Source organism: Tasmannia lanceolata, unplaced genomic scaffold (assembly GCF_043159265.1).
Source record: "Tasmannia lanceolata isolate RefF3 unplaced genomic scaffold, GAP_Taslan_0.1 ptg000006l, whole genome shotgun sequence".
In the NCBI taxonomy this organism is placed as follows: domain Eukaryota; kingdom Viridiplantae; phylum Streptophyta; class Magnoliopsida; order Canellales; family Winteraceae; genus Tasmannia; species Tasmannia lanceolata.
In genome coordinates, this window is record NW_027518683.1 from 34,297,099 (window position 1) to 34,313,801 (window position 16,703).

Consider the following 16,703-nt stretch of genomic DNA (forward strand, 5'->3'; position numbering starts at 1 on the left):
TGGCAAAACATCATCTGAATCACACAGATGATTGCATATCTTCCTTTGAAGGGTCCGCGAGTGTAAAAAATGATAACTAATTTCTCATTTTCCATTCATACAATCATCTGAATGCATTCTCCTCGAGAAGGAAACAGTGGACAAGTTAAAAATTCCCTATTCCAGCTCAGGTTACGTTAACAGCAGCTTTTTTTTCCTTCTCCAATTGGTTTCGGCAAAGGAAACAAGAGCAGAAATAAAGAAAAATGATTAATTGATCAGACACGCCATTTATTCATCAAAAATATAAAATATAAAACATGTTTCCAACAATGAAAGCTGTCACCTACGATGCAATTCGCATTGCGCAGAAGGTGCAGAAATCAATAATCTAATAAAACAGCAACAGTAATATAACAACTCACTATTTTTTTTTCTTTTTTGAATGATAGATAACAACTCACTGTTATAAGTAGCAATTGGGAATCTATAAGGCACATTTGCTTCAGAATCTAGTGATGCCTCCGTCCTCTGATGCAAAGATAGCTTACTTCCTACTTGTCATTGGTGCATCCAGTCCAGTCTACTTGGACAACTGTTCAATCCTCATTACATGAAAAATAATGCCATCTGAGGCAAAGGGAGGCAGGCACAAATGAAGAGAGAGATAAGTGGGTTTTGCTTCAAATATCCTTAAATACCGAGAACAGATCACCATGAATATAATCATTATCAACCAGGCTCACCAAATAGTAACTGCTTTCTACCTGTAAATGAGACATTCCATTTATTCAGTCATAAGCCAACTTTCCCAAGTGGGGGAAAAGATGCGATAAAAGGAAAAACCCATAACATAACACCGGTGCAATGCACAGGTGACATTGAAGTAGAGCGAGTACACAGCAAAAGTAACCAAAAAAAAAAAAACAATTGGAAGTCGGGAATATTATACAATTCACAAAAGCCTTAAAGTGGCTAAGGGCAAATACCAATGCTTAATAAGACTACCAATTGAAATAAAAATGACATTCATTTAAAGAGTAAATAGAAAAAACAACAAAATTGAAAAAGAGAAAGAAAATGAATTTTATTAAGGCTAGAATTTCATTTTTTTTCTTGGTTTTTTCTTCAACTGACCTACTTAAGTGAGTTTTGAAGTTACTTGGGAGAACCCTTGTTCAATAACAATTAACAATTCCTATGTTAAAGGGGGGCTCAGCTGAAACATCTTATTGCTTGAGGAAACAAAGGGAATGGAAACTTGAGGAAGAGTTCTCAATGGCAATGTGAGAGAGAGAGAGAGGTCACACTACCTGTTCCAGTATTTTGCTCGAAGGGTCACCCTCTGGAAACAAGCATCCCCATCCCTTCGTCCAAATCACAAATGCTTCATCCTTCCACACCATAAAGCTCCCAGGATCCACAACAGTGGGTTGAATGATCTCCTTAGCAGGGAAAACACCCCATGTCACTGCGTTCACAACAGTCGGTCCAACATTTGACACGCATTTCCCTTCTTTGTTCACAGCAATATAGGTGAGAGATGGTATAGTCATGCATTTCTCCACCAGCATATTTAACTTGTCTTTGGAGCAGAAGAACTCCAGATATGCCTTCTGATAAACATACCCACCTGGCCCACCCCATCCTGCCAAGCATGTTAAAAGGAGAGAGTTGAGTTGTTTACATAGAATTGATAAAATCTCTGCTGAAAGTCGAATTTGAATTTGTGAATTTCGAAGAAGCAAGAACAATCTGACTAGACGTCCAAACTATTTGACATAAGAACCCGTGGAGTGTAATTGGATGGTATTTGTGAATTTTATTGTGAAAAAAAGGAAAAATCATATAGATGCATGCATTTCAAGCAACCTTGTACCATTAAAAAAACATTCGAGCAACCTTGGGACTAAAGAGCCCAAGGCTTTTCTTTATTGTGTCAGCTACAGATATCCACTGACTGATTTTATGGATCCATAATAAAACTTGTAAGAAAATGATCTTTTGTAACTCTTGTACGACTATAATTTATGTAAACAAGAATTTGCAAGTTGTCTGATGAATCAATCTTCAATATTCAAGATTTCACTTATTTCAAAAGAATCACATGAACTAATCAGCTCCAAGTTAATGAGTAAAAATAAATCCAAATTTAAATTCATGGGGAAAAAAAATCCTGATTTAAATTATCTAATCCATTCACTAAGATGTTGCTATCCACACGGATGGTAACGGTCAAGAACCATGTAAATTACAAACTATCTGAATGGACTGGGAAAATCAAACTCCGAATTTTGTGAACCCATGAAATTTTCAATTGACTCGGCATATATGAACTCAGAATTCCAAATCATGTTCAGGTATTTTTTAATATTGATTGCGAAGACATTTTTAGAGCATACACATATTGCTTAATAAGGTTGGTAGATCAGTCATCTAAATATGTCACTTACCAACAGAGGGAGAGTCAGATTTCTCCCCATTGACTGCCGGTTGGCTATTGATGGTAAGAAACCCCTTCAAGTTAATTTGTCCCAATTGTTCATTAATGATCTTTGTCTCCGCCTGTAGCCCATCTAACTCTGACCAGGGGCTGCTTTTAAGTTTCCCAAGGCAGTAGTTCATGAAGCTCTAATAAATAAGAATTGCACGATCCATGTAAGGTATTCCATAGAAAGGGTCATTCAGAGACAAACAAGATGCATTTATAGCAATGGAACAGATTACTTCACAAACAACGAACTCATTTATTGAATATAATACCTCATGAATATCTTCAACCGATTTCAATGGGACAGCCCATTCTTCCTGAAGTTTCTTGTCGCGAGAACGCGGCCGCATGAACTGCAATGAGATTATGAATTGAGGTGAAATGCTTATCATATACGGTTCCACAAGAAAATGGGACACTGATCTGTATAAGTTCTCCAATAAAGTAAGTAATAATTCAAATAATATTATCTTAAAAAACAAAAATGGTATAAATTATACATTGATTTGCACAAGCCCATTCCCAGGCATGTGACAGAAATTGAGAAAAAGCAATACATTTGTGTCAAGCCAAACCGAGTCACAAAGGCCATCAAATAGAAATAGTTGGAGATCAGTCTCCAGGCCAAAATAAGAACAGAGACATGGTACCCTGAACTTTAAAAAATTTTATTCAGTTTCGTTGAAAAGTACATAAGGGGTACTTAAGAGGGACCGCTTGTGGTAGGCTTTTGCCGATGCAATGTTGAGCAGAAGGAATGCCTGGCTGACAGACTGACAGTTATCCCTGGATTGGCTTGATGAAAAAGAGGGGCAGAATTGGGCAAAAAAAACTCCTAGTAGGTTCAGGCAAGCATAAAGCCCCATGGATGGACCACCTTGATCTGAATATTAGATCTTCTGCAAAAGCCAGCAAAGTCAGCACCTGAGATCAGCAGAAATTGGAGGCAGATTACTGCCAAGTGTCTTATTTCAATTAAATTATCAGCGTTTCCCTTCTCGTTCTGCTCAAAATTTCCCTGTTCCAAAGTAGTAGAAGACTACGGAAGGAACTTTTTCTAACAAATCCATGTGGAAAGAATGAGGCAAACTGAAATTACCCAGCCTCGCTGAAGATAATCATGAGATGATGACCATTCTAAAACAAACTTCTTACAGAGGACCTCCAAGATGCAGTCCCAATTGAGGAGTAGCAGAAACGGAAATGCATCCCCTATTTAGCATGCTCAGACCAAAGTCAAGAAAAAACTCACAGCATCAATCATTGACTTGCCCAAGTCGACTCAGTTTTAACTTGGAAAGTTTTTGTCCGAGTACAAGTTCTAAAACACTAGACCATATTTTTGTGGGACTAGAGTCCTTTTTTTTTTTGATTGGTTGGGACTAGTCCTATTGCTATGGGGAGTTTGCCTGTTATGTTAAGAGTCCATGTCTTAGGTAAATAATATTCCAAGTTTTGGTCTCTTGTCTAAATGGCAAGTTATAAGTGGTTTCTTATGTTTTGGAGGTGGTAGGATTAGTATTCTAATAACCCACAACCACGACACCCCTCCTTTAAATACAGATATTGAATACGATCTCAGTCTTACAGCTTCTTGTGCTCATGGAGTGTGATGCTCAGCACTAGGAGTGATTCCTAGGAACCCTAGAGTGATTCTAGGTCTTCTTCTCCCCCTCTATTCTCTGGTTATTTACGTCAGTTCTTAGTTTCCCAACCCTTAATCTGTGTTTCCTGCTAAAGAAAACAGTCTATCATCACTTGAATCCTCGATCACCATCCTTGCTCCCACCTTTTTTCCCCAACCATTTTCCTAGTTTTTGCACATCTGACAGCCCCACGTCGATTCCTTTTGTGATCTGTCCACTGGTCGAAGAAAAAAAAATCATAAATCCTTTTTTCATAGTCCTAAATCCTAGCCACAGCTCCCATTCTTAAGTCAACAAGCCATAAAACAAATCCACATCCCAACGAACACCCCGATTGTCCTACTAATCCCAGAAAACTCCATAACACCAGCCCCTTTCTTGATCTTTAATAACTACAAGAACAGTCTTAAACCTATACCTATAGTCCTAAATCTCATACCTCCAGTCCCAAAATTCCCTTACCAAATCATCACCAACCCCTTCCCAACCAATCGGCCACTCTAACCTACTTTCTACCTGATCAGCCACAATAAACATACCCCATATCGCGTTCCTAACAGTCCCACTACAACAGTTTCGTATCTACAGTCCCATCAATCCCCTCAAGTCACACCAATTCCTCCAACAGACCAAATAGTCCCTCCAAACAGAGCATCCCTCCAAACAGCCCAATGCTCCCTCACAACAGTCTACTTAAATAGATTCTCAGACCCTTAAAACCGGTCCTTTAATGCTTTGCACCATAACTCAACAACCACACTTTAAACCCCAGCCATGTATCTTTTAGCCCTGCTGCTGTGATGAAAATCAGCAGTCATAAGTCAATTTTCCCTAACCAGCCCTACATCAGTGAGACTTCAAAAATTATTGTATTTGATACCTAGGCTCCGTGGTTATACATACTAGTTTTATACTTTATTAGTAATAAAATTTTAAGTAACAAAACAAAAAAATGTAACATCTATAATTTCCTTCAAATTAACAGTAATTGAGGTGTATGAGTAGTGCAGTACTGGTGATTTCTGAAAATGAATGGAGCAGCAAAATGCAGGCAGGTGACAAATGCTTGGAAAGTAGCATATCAGATTAAGATAATAGGCTGCATTCTTTTAAATACAGGAATTCTGTTGGTGCTTAACCAAATAATGAATGGTTACACGAACGTAAATTTTTTTTTTAAAAAAATGTGTTTTACGTCTTTTTGGTGAAAAAAGTTGCATGTTTTTTTCCATTAAAAAAAGTCATGTTTTTTTAATAAATCATGAATTTATCAACTATTTTAAGGTTTTATTAAAATCTCATGGTAAAATAAAAAATGCTTTAAAGTGATTAAAGTGGGAATTGAACCCACAACATTCAGAAAACAAGGTGAATCTCATGACCAAAGTGCTATGGCGCTTACTAGTGTCAGTGTCTTGTGTGTGCACGCACATACAGACATAGATAATATACATGTATGTATATTTGCCTCGCCATGTTATTCCCAAATCTGAACTTGCTAACTACATACTGGACTATGGCTACTGCCTGAACACATGTTAAGTGTATAAAATTATTAGGATCACAGAGGTGTTGAAGTCTGAACGACAGATATAAGTTCGGTAGCGTCCAATTAGGATTACCTGGTAGTCAGTAAGTGCTCCATATGATGGATTACAAGAATCACCCCAGCGGCCATGAGGGTATTGATCCCAACCAAGGGTCCTAGATATGTAGCTTTTTGGACGATTAGCCCTGCCATCATTTGCAAAAGAAAATAAAATTCCCTTTATAATTAAGTGAACCCTAAAATACCTAACTGCAACTTGATATTCGCTTGGACCAAAAGTATGCTTCCTAAAAGGATAGAATACCAGAAAATAGGTCGAACATCTTCCTTAACACGGAAGATGTTTGTAGGGCGCCTCCATGGTAAAGACCTTGAGATCCTACTCTCATCTATTAACCCAAGATTCTGCAAACATAAGCCTCAAAATAAGACATATAGACAAATAAAATACACAGCACGAAAATGCAATAACTTCTTACAGACACAATAGAATGCCACATCAAGAATCACCTTTAAAATAGCCAAGGCTGATTTCTCCATGTTTAGCGTGTAAAGATGCACTGTCTTGATCCCATGAGCTAAAATCTTCTTGCACATTTCAGTTCCAAGGTGTATTCCATAGGCCTTGACAGCCTCTTCATTGTCTTTTATAGGCTCTAGAGCAGCCATAATATCAGAAGGTACCTACAATATGACAATAGATACAAACATCATATGTTTATATTTTAACCAGAAGACACATACCTCCTAAACCCACCTCTGGGATGTGTCATCTACGCCAAGAGAGCTCAAGTAATGAATGATTTAGTCATTTAGATAGCATGTTAAAAGAGTCTAAAACCTAGTTGGCACCAAGTGATCTCAAGTAATGAAGGATTTAGATAGCATGTTAAAAGAGTCTAAAATCTAGCTGGATTTGGTCTCAACAGAGTTGGCTCAACATGACCCCTAGGAACCTTGAGTATTTTAACAAGACTCTGCTAAGACACCGACCACGTTTCCTTGGTTGTCATCCATGGCTTGGCTGCCAAATTCAAGCTCCCAAACTTTGTTAAAAAAAAAGAAAGAATATAAAGACAGGAATAAAGGATGTTCGAAAAGGTTCACTACAGAACTGCATTTACCTAATCGTAACACTTCTTTTTGGTAGGTAAGCTAGGATTGAACTTCCGACCTACCGGTTGAAGAACAAAGCCTTGACCATTGAGCTACAAGCTCAATATAATCACAACAAAAATTGAGAAATTGAACCATGTTTCATTCAACAATTGATCTAATCTACTACTATATGAAATCCAACAAGAAACCCTGCATGTATCTTGCCAATAAAGTTATGGTTAGAAGGCAACATACCCTAGTTTTGCAAAACCCAGTCATGCGCAAGAATCCCTTATAGTTATTAATTGGCATAATGCCTGGTACAATGGGGCAAGTTATTCCAATTTGTCGGCAGTCATTCACAAACTTCAGAAAAACATCTGTATCATAAAACAGCTGAGTGATAATAAGATCTGCACCGGCATCAACCTATATGGAAAAGAAAAAAAAAAAGGAAAAACACCATAAGTACGGGGATGGAAAAAATAATAATCAATGAAGCAGCTACACAAATACCAAAATAGTGTCCAAATAACACTAAGAGAATGCAGAGGGATTGATTGAAGTGGGATGATATAAATTAGGAGAACCTTTTACATTTTACATGAAAACAAAACACAGATAAGAAGGTCGGGTGCATACATCTCCCCCAACTGCCAAAACCCAAACAAAACAAAATACAAGAGCAAGAACTCCCCACATGCATATAATTGCTACTGGCACCATGATCAACTAAAGAATAACCCAAAGAGAGTTGGATATGAAGATTGAGCAATAATCAAATCTCACGGCAAAAAACAGGGTCTAGGCTGTAGAAATAAGGGAGAAAGAATTTGGTTTATCATCAAATAAAGTTCCGGAAAACCATCACCAATGGTGGCTGTTGTCCTTCACCATGTACAATGTCAACACTTGCCTAAGGTTCTCGGATACAAAAACAAGAGCTGACAATCAATAACAGGATCACTTGGCAAATACTAGAACTAAGTCGATATAGATAACCCTTTTGAAGCTTGATGGAGATACAATCAGAATAACTCAGCTTCCAAATGCCAGCAACAGGGCTTTCCAAATGTTGGAAGCCATGAATCATCTGATACCACTAACCATTATTTATATTCAATCAACGACCAAATGCTTAAGAAAAAAACTCATTAAACTACAGAAGCATCTGTGAATCATAAAAGCTACGATATAACTCAACAAGACAACCGACAACAGTGAAGATCCAAAAGAATAACTCCATTCCTGTGGTCTTTTTTAGAATCCCTTAACATTCATATGCATACTGGATGTTAGAGAGGGGAGAAGAAACTAAACTGTGAATCATAAAAGCTATGATATAACTACATCTATTGTAATATAACAGGATGGGGGTTTCACTGTTCACTCTGATGCGGACAGCCCCCCATCCAGCGTTCAATCCTACATGTCATGCCCTATATATCAAAACTAAAAAGTAATTACTGGAGTCGCTTTCCGAAATCAATTATTTTTTCCTGATTTTCCTCCGTAGAAAATGCCGAGTATCCTCAATTTCCCGATTTCCTGTCGAAGAAAACGCTCTAATCCAAACACTCAACTCAACTCAACTCTACTCAACAAAGCCTTTTTCCCAAACTAGTTCGGGTCGGCTAAATGAATCCTTTAGAAAAATTTCATGAAGAAGGTGAAAGGAATCTACCCGACTCTAATCCTAGCTCTAGTTGGGTTCGTCTACGTGGATCATTTTCTTCCATTCTATCCTATCCAACGTCATGTTCTCTGTTAAGTTCCTAGCTATCAAGTCTTTCCTCACTGTTTCTACCCAAGTTGTTTTTGGTCTGCCCCCACCTCTTTTTACTCCATCAACTAGGCACGAGTCGCCTCTTCTCACTGGAGCATCCAACGGCCTACGTTGGATATGTCCAAACCATCTTAAGCGGCGCTCTCTCATCTTCTCCTCAATTGGTACCAACCCCACCTTTTTACGAATGTCTTCATTTTTAATTCTATCTAACCTTGTGTGGCCGCACATCCATCCAAGCATTCGCATCTCCGCTACACTCATCTTATGCAAATGCTGCTTTTTGGTGGCCCAACATTCTGAGCCTTACAGCATGGCTGGCCTCACAGCTGTCTTATAGAACTTTCCCTTCAACTTGGTAGGGATTTTGCGGTTCCACAGAACTTTTGAGGCAAGCTTCCACTTCAACCAACCTGCTCTTATTCTATGGTTAACATCCTCTTCAATCTCTCCTTCCTAATGTAGAATTGAACCAAGATAGCGAAAGATATCCCTCTTAGGTACCTCTTGTCTAGTCATATTTACTCCATATACTCTGTCTTAGTCCTACTCAGTCTAAAACCTTTGGATTCCAAAGTAGTTCTCCATAACTCTAATCCAAACACTCAAATCTATTAAAATTAACAAAAAAAATAAATATCGTAAAATCAACCAAAAAACGAGTATCACAATATTTTCTTCCCTTTTCCTTAAAATATCACGCCTCTCTGGCTCGCCATCACCACTCCTAGAAAGTTGGTCTCTTTAGCTTTCATTATCGATTCTACATACCCCCGCCAAACCCCAGCTTACCCATAAAAAAAATGTCGCCATTCCTTTCCACTAAAATCATCCACAAGAACCTGATGAAGAACCCGCAGATTTGGATTTTACCAGCATGCTCATCTTCACCACGGAAAATTGCCGGTTTCAATCATCCACGACAGTTGCCTTGGGTTATTTTTTTTTTGCTTTTGCAGTGGGTTGATAAGGAAGACAAAGAATTGGTCTTGGCCTCCATTGTCCCTCTCTTTAGGCGTTCGCCATTGTTACTCCCACTCCTCTCTTGAGAGAACAATGGCACCATGGGCTGCTTACACCCCGAGTTGCTTAAAATATGGATGGGGCTTGGAGATATTTCTCTTCTGGCCCAAAAATCCAGTCCCTTTCGCCCAATTTTTGCATCCTGAATTTGAGCTTGCATTCACCTAGAGGTTAAATTGCATCTCCTATTTTCGGAAACCTGGCAACTTTGTTTTGCTCGGATGGTAACCCTGTAGCTATGTTAAATAGTCTGTCTCAACCCCATTACAAAGACATTTTCCTTTTCATCAAAAACTCTAATTTCCTTAGGTAGTTAAGAAACCCAGTTCCTTTGAGATTTAAACCCTAAGTTTCGACAGTCAGAAGCCCTAATACGAGCTTTTGTAACTTATTTTACTAGAGATGGGTTCCTGCATGTCCGTTCATGACAAATCGGTCCTGCTCAATTTTTGAAGAGGGGTCGATCCTTGGAAAGGAATGGGGAGGAGTATATTCTGGTGTAGGTAACGGCCGGAATGCAGCAGAGGAGGCCATCGGGGCCTGTTTCGAATTGTTCCGGTGACCTTGCAATCGTTGGCGAGAAGACCGTTGTATTGGCCCCCACGTGGCAGCCACGCGCGCGTTCTTTGGAAGATTCTGACGTTAACCCAAAGACTCAGAAAGAGATTTCAAAATTCAAATTTCAAAAGCCTCTGTCAGAACCATCTGGAAAAGTGACAAGACCGGACATTACGGCAACACTGTGCCCTAGATCCAGAGAGAAAAAATCCACTTTGCCCTCTGTTCCATCAAGTTTAACAAAAAAAGTAAACCAGGCCCTGAGCATCTTACGGTAGGCTTTAAAGCTGTCAAGAAGGGTTACAAAGGGATACCCATCAAACACCTGGACTGCAAAGGGAAGCAAATATAGATGGGGCTCGCATAATCAGAGCCAAAGCAACACGCCCAACCGTACAATCCCTGGAAACGTCTCTGACCTCGCGATGAAAATTCCTAGACATCCGCCCTGCCTTAAAGAGGAGGGTCCGTCACGGATCCTAGGCCGGCGAGGGGTTTTTTGTCTGAAGATATTAGAAGCCATGGGAGTGCTCATCCCCACTCCCAATGAAGATAGGCTTCTGGAATATTAGGGGATTAAGGGAAGACATAAAATTTCGGGCGGTGAAGAACTTCATTTCCAAGAATCGTTAGATTTGGTGGCCATAATCGAATCAAAGTTAATGGGGGTAACTGGTAGTATCATCGACAAGTCTTGGGGAAGGAACCAGCGAGAATGGGCTGCAAAGGAAGTAGTGGGTACAGAAGGGGGATTATTGTAATCTTGAGAGAGGGAAGATTTCGTCGGGAGGAGGTCAGAATTGGGAGATTTTTTATTTCAATGATCTTCTCTTCATCTGACTGGAATTAGAATTCGTTGATTACGATTGTGTACGGACCAGTTCAAGCTTCAGAAAGAAGTGACCTCTGGCAGGAGTTGAATAGTCTCCGGGACACATGGCAGGGCCCCTGGATACTTGGGGGCGATTTCAATACAATCCGGTTTCGATATGAAAAGAACACATTCACAAGGATCACAACCAGCATGAGGAACTTCTCGAATTTTATTCAGCGCCATGAATTACTGGATATCCCGCTTAACGGAGCGAGATTCATTTGGTCCAACAATCAGACCTGGCTAGTTATGACAAGAATCGATTGTGCCCTCCTCTCCCGAGAATGGGAGGAACGCTTCCCTCTTATCTCCCAGAAGGCGCTCCCAAGATCCAACTCTGACCATAATCCTATTATACTGGAAATTTCAAATTTCTCGGGGGGTCCGTGACCTTTCAAATTTAACAGACCTGTTGGCGGTACCAGGTTTTGCGGAGAAGGTCAAGATTTGGTGGGATGAAATGGAGATCAGGGGCTAGAAAGGATATAATTTATGCCAAAAATTGAAGGGATTTGAATCCAAAATCAAAGAATGGCAAAAGAATTTTGATGAAGAAACCAACCTGAGAAGAGAAGCCATCTCTACTAGTCTGGCCTCTTTCGAACTCAAGGAGGAGGAAGGACCTTTATCTGAGGAAGATCAATTGGCTCGCCTGAAGCTTCTGGATGAAAATGACCTAATCTTGCGCAGAGATGAAATTAGCTAGAGGCAAAAATCGCGTGCCTTGTGGCTAAAGGCTGGGGACATGAATTCTAAATTCTTCCACCGAACAACCAACTCACGAAGGAGGATTAACTCGATTACTTGCTTGAAGCATGGGGATCTAATAGTTGAAGACCCAAATCTTATTATATCCTTAATCGTGGAGTTTTATTCAGGGCTCTATTCCAGATCTGTGGAGTGGCGTCCAAAGGTGGAGGGCGTTCAATTCAAACGAATTTCGGCCGGTCAGAGAGCTAACTTGGATCGAAACTTTACAGAGGAAGAAGTTGAACAAGCTATTTTTTCAATGGCTGGGGATAAGGCCCCAGGACCGAATGGCTACCTTATGGCCTTCTTTCAGCACTTCTAGAAGATTCTGAAAGGGGATATCATGGCTTTCTTCCAGGAATTCGACCAAAGGGGTATCATTAGCGAAGCAGCGAGGGCAACTTTCATTGCTCTAATTCCAAAAAAGGAAGGAGTGATTGGGATTAAGGATTTTTGTCCAATCAGCCCGAAGCATAGTATCCCCAAAATTGTGGCTAAGTTATTAGCTCGAAGAGTGAAAAATTATATGGGGGATATTATATCTCAGTTCCAGGGTGCTTTTGTTGATTCAAGGCATATCCTAGATGGTGTCTTAATAGCTAATGAAATCATTGATTCGGTGAAAAGAAGTGGGCGGGCGGGCCTTGTGTTGAAAATTGATATAGAAAAGGCCTACGATCACGTTGACTGGGATGTCCTAGACTTCATACAAGAAAAAATGGGTTTTGGGCCATCCTGGAGGAAGTGGGTCAGAGCACTTATAACATCTAATTCCTTCTCAGTAATTATCAATGGTTCAGCGGAAGGTTTCTTTAAAGCATCAAGGGGATCCGTCAGGGAGACCCATTGGCACCATATCTGTTCATCATGGTAGTTGAGGCCCTTAGTCTGATGCTAACAAAAGCAAATAGAATGGGGTTGATTGGGGGCCTGCAGGTTGGGCCCTCAGCGGAAGAGATAACCCATCTTCAATTTTCAGACGATACATTAATCTTCCTCCAGAACACCCCTGAGGCTATTCCTAATACAATGAAAATACTCAAGTGGTTCGAAGTTACATCGGGACTCAAAATTAACTTCAGCAAAAGCATGCTCATGGGCATAAATCTGGAGCAATCAGAGGTGGAAAGATTGGGAGTGTCCATTGGGTGTTCTGGGGGTCTTCCCTCTCTCCTATCTGGGCTTGCCCTTAGGATTTGGTATTCCATCGGCGTCCCAATGGGACCCGGTATTTGAAAGAATTGAAAGAAAGCTATCTACCTGGAAGAAGAAATATATTACTTTTGGGGGAAGAATAACACTAATCAAAGCGTCCCTATCTAATATGCCCGTATACTTCATGTCCTAATACAAAATCTCGGTCAAGGTTGCCTTGACAATTGACATATTGCAAAGAAATTTCTTATGGAATGGGGATGGTAACCCAAAGAAGGTAAGGCATCTAATAAGTGCGGACAAAGTAACACAGCCTAAGGCGAATGGGAGCCTAGGTATTGGCAAGATTAGATTGTGAAACAAATCGTTAATTGGCAAGTGGCTGTGGAGATATGGTAAGGAGAAATCCGCCCTATGGCATCGGGTCACAGGGCTGAAATACGGCTCCGAATGGGGGGATTGGAGCTTCAAAAAACCCTCAGGAGAAAAGGGATCAGGTGCATAGAAATCTATTTGCTCTGTTAAAGACAAATTCGATCAAGCAATCCGTTACAAAGTCGGCCAGGGTACCAAGGTTAGATTTGGCTGGACCTCTGGTGTGGTCAATCAAAGCTATGCTTGGAATTCCCGAGATTATTCAGAATTGCCTCGACACCTGAAGCTACAGTTGTAGATTACCTGATCAGAGAAGGACAGGTAGTAGAGGATTCTGGGATATCCGTTTGCGTCGAAATCTAAAGGATGACGAATTCCAAGACTTCCAAAGGCTTCTCTTACTTATTGAACCAACATATTGTTCGCAATATAAGGAGGATGAACGAATCTGGATTCCAACTTCCAATGGGGATTTCACAGCCAAGTCTTTCTTCACGCTGTTAAATGATGGTCATCAGTCTCCGATGAGGCGTATTTGGAAATCCCTGGCCCCACCAAGGGTAGTGGCTTTTGGATGGACCCTGATACACCGAAAAATTAACACATGTGACCGCCTCAAGAAGAGACACTTCAGTATGGCGAGCATGTGTGTTTTATGCCATCAGGATAAAGACAATTTGGATCATTTAATGTTGCATTGCCCTTTTGCTTACCATTTATGGATAAGAGCAATTGGAGCCTTTGGGATTTCTTGGGTTTACCCTCAATCTATCAGCTCCCTTCTCTTTGGATGGCGTTCAGGGCCTTTTGGAGACATGGGTAGATAGCTCTGGGCAACAATTCCCTATGCTATAGTGTCGAACATTTGGAAAAAACACAACAGACGCATCTTTCAGGAGAAGAGTAGAACTGCTGCCCGTGTTGCCTCCGATATCATGGTGGAACTAGTCTCCTGGACAAAGGCAAAGAAACAAACCCCTTACGGAATGGGAGACCTGATAAGGAACTGGTGCTCGGTAATATGGGACAGAACCATCAGGTCCAAGCCAAAACCTAAATGGAAGAGTCAACCAACGGGGTGGTTGAAGCTGAACTTTGATGGTAGTTCTTTGGGTAATCCTGGAAGGGCAGGGGTTGGAGGAATAATTAGAAATTCCTCAGCGACAATTATTACGACGTACACGGGACCCTGTGGAATATGTGATGATAACGAGGCTGAGGTTAAAGCCTTACTTTTTGGCCTGCAGTGGGCATGTGAACATGACCAACGTCCCCTCATAGTGGAAGACGACTCCTCGAATGTGGTTGCTTGGGCTTCCGAATCTGCAAAGGGACCTTGGAAATTGTAGGAGACAGTTGCAGAAATACTGGATTTGCTGCGGGTACTTAATCCAAAGCTCGAACACCGCAGGCGCTCGGCAAATGAGATGGCCGATACTCTAGCTAAGGCGGGAGCCAACAAGGATGATTTTGAAGTAATATCATATCTGTAGTTAGCGTAGAGTTTTAGGGAAAGGGATCTGTATTCATAGATTCTGGAAGGACAAATATGTACAAAAGATGAGAGGGCATGATTGTCGGACATGTCCGACAATCACCTAATATTCGTAAAAGCAGGCAATCACCTAATATTTGTAAAAGCAGGCTGGGACTACTGGTCCCGAATGCTATTTCAATATTGATGAAAATGCCATCTTTCAAAAAAAAAAAATCGGACTCAGACATGAAATTCCGTCCGTCGATCGGTTCGATCGGCTATTTCAATGTAAAAGGCGCTATGAAGGAGAAAATTTTACCTTTCTATCATTGCCTTTCAATTTCTCGCAGTTTCTTTCTTTTCTGTCCAAAATGGCTTCGAACGTGTACATCCCACTCCATATCAATAGTAGTAGGAAAGGGCATATAATGTGATTGAAAAACTCATGACTAAGAAACTATATACCTAAATACATAGCGAGAGAGAACTAAATGTCATTTCTTGCTTCTTCCTAACTTCTATTGCTCCAAGTGAGTTACATAATTCTGTATTCATCTTCTTCTCCATGTGATAAGTTTGAATTGAATTGATTCAATTGTATTACACTATCCTATGGAGTGATATTCTGATCTATGTTTCTTATTATCTTTGTTTACACCCACAATCACATGCACACACTCACCCTAGCTCACACACCCAGACCGAAGGAGGCCAAAACCGCCAACAGTCTTCCAATTTGTTTTCAATCGGAAATAATTAGATAACTTCCAAACCGTGCATCGCACGGTTGATCCAAATTGTTCCATTAAATGTGTCATCAACGACAAATTGTTCCATGAAAAGTGAGTTTAAGTCGAAGAGCATGGTCGAGGTGGCTCGCAAGATGGCGATAAATTGTTCCGTATAGTTTTATTAACACGAACAACATCAAGGCTGAGTTTGGTCATTCCATCCCCTGAGGAGTAAGAGTACCACCTCTCTTGGGATAGGAAATACTCCTTTTTTTCATCATATTGATTTCAAAGAAAATTACAATTAATTTTTACTTATGCAACTTCTTTTCGATTTAAATTTACGAACAGCCCGTGCATCGCACGGTTGTCACACTAGTGTGTGTGTGTAGGGCTTACTGTTCCTGCGCTCGAGTGCAAAAAACAGGGTGGGCCCACATTTTTGGGGTGATCCAAAGCATTCATTTGGAAGGCCCTTGCCTAGATAGGGTGTCCACAAAAATTCAGATCCGTAGGATCATCCTAACCCATCCAAAAGTGGAGGGGGGAAATGTGCAGATTTGAGGACAAACAGTGTCTGTCCACTTTCCTTCCACTTTTGGATGGGTTAGGATGATCCTATGGATCTGATTTTTGGTACACACCCTATCTATGGAAGGGCCTTCCAAATGAATGCTTTGGAACACCCCAAAAATGTGGGCCCACGTGACTTTTCTGCACTCAAGCGCAGATAAGATAAGAAACACTTTTCTGATGTGTGTTTGAAAAACATTAATATTTCTTGGTTCAGAAAAAAGAACCTACAAAAGAAATGGAAGAAAGGATGAAAGGTATTTTGGTGGACAAGCTAAAGTTTTGATAATACCAAGTTTAGGTATATGTATGATAAAGGTACAAGATCTTATACAAAAATTGTCCTAAAGCTAAAATTCTAACAGACTTGCACAAGTAAATCTTGCATCATAAAAAATAACTTATTTATCAAAATGGTAAGTTGTAGTTATATGTCTAAAGAACAAATCTTTTTATCTTGCTAATATTACTTTAAATGATAGCTTTCAGGCGCGCCATAGGAAATTGAAAAAACAGCATCCAATCATCCAAGTGAACAATCACCTTGATAAAATCAGTCTTGGCTAATTTACTGATGAGGAATGCTAAACCCAGAGGCGCCCTTGCAGAAATGGGATGAAAGGGCCCCTCATTGGATC

At 40.3% G+C, this 16,703-nt stretch overlaps 1 protein-coding gene across 1 annotated transcript in view; it reads right to left on the reverse strand.

The window, feature by feature from the left end:
* Positions 1-253: 253 nt before the first annotated feature.
* The window catches only part of LOC143880250 (putative methylenetetrahydrofolate reductase (NADH)), a 32,874-nt gene continuing 16,424 nt past the window's right edge, over positions 254-16,703 (reverse strand). The window contains exons 5-12 of the mRNA XM_077383087.1: positions 7,019-7,192; positions 6,176-6,349; positions 5,970-6,070; positions 5,739-5,850; positions 2,743-2,823; positions 2,433-2,610; positions 1,293-1,627; positions 254-746 (exon numbers count right to left, since the gene is read on the reverse strand). Coding sequence (XP_077239202.1) covers positions 663-746; positions 1,293-1,627; positions 2,433-2,610; positions 2,743-2,823; positions 5,739-5,850; positions 5,970-6,070; positions 6,176-6,349; positions 7,019-7,192 — 1,239 coding nt within the window. The 3' untranslated portion in view covers positions 254-662. The remainder of the gene's footprint in view (positions 747-1,292; positions 1,628-2,432; positions 2,611-2,742; positions 2,824-5,738; positions 5,851-5,969; positions 6,071-6,175; positions 6,350-7,018; positions 7,193-16,703) is intronic.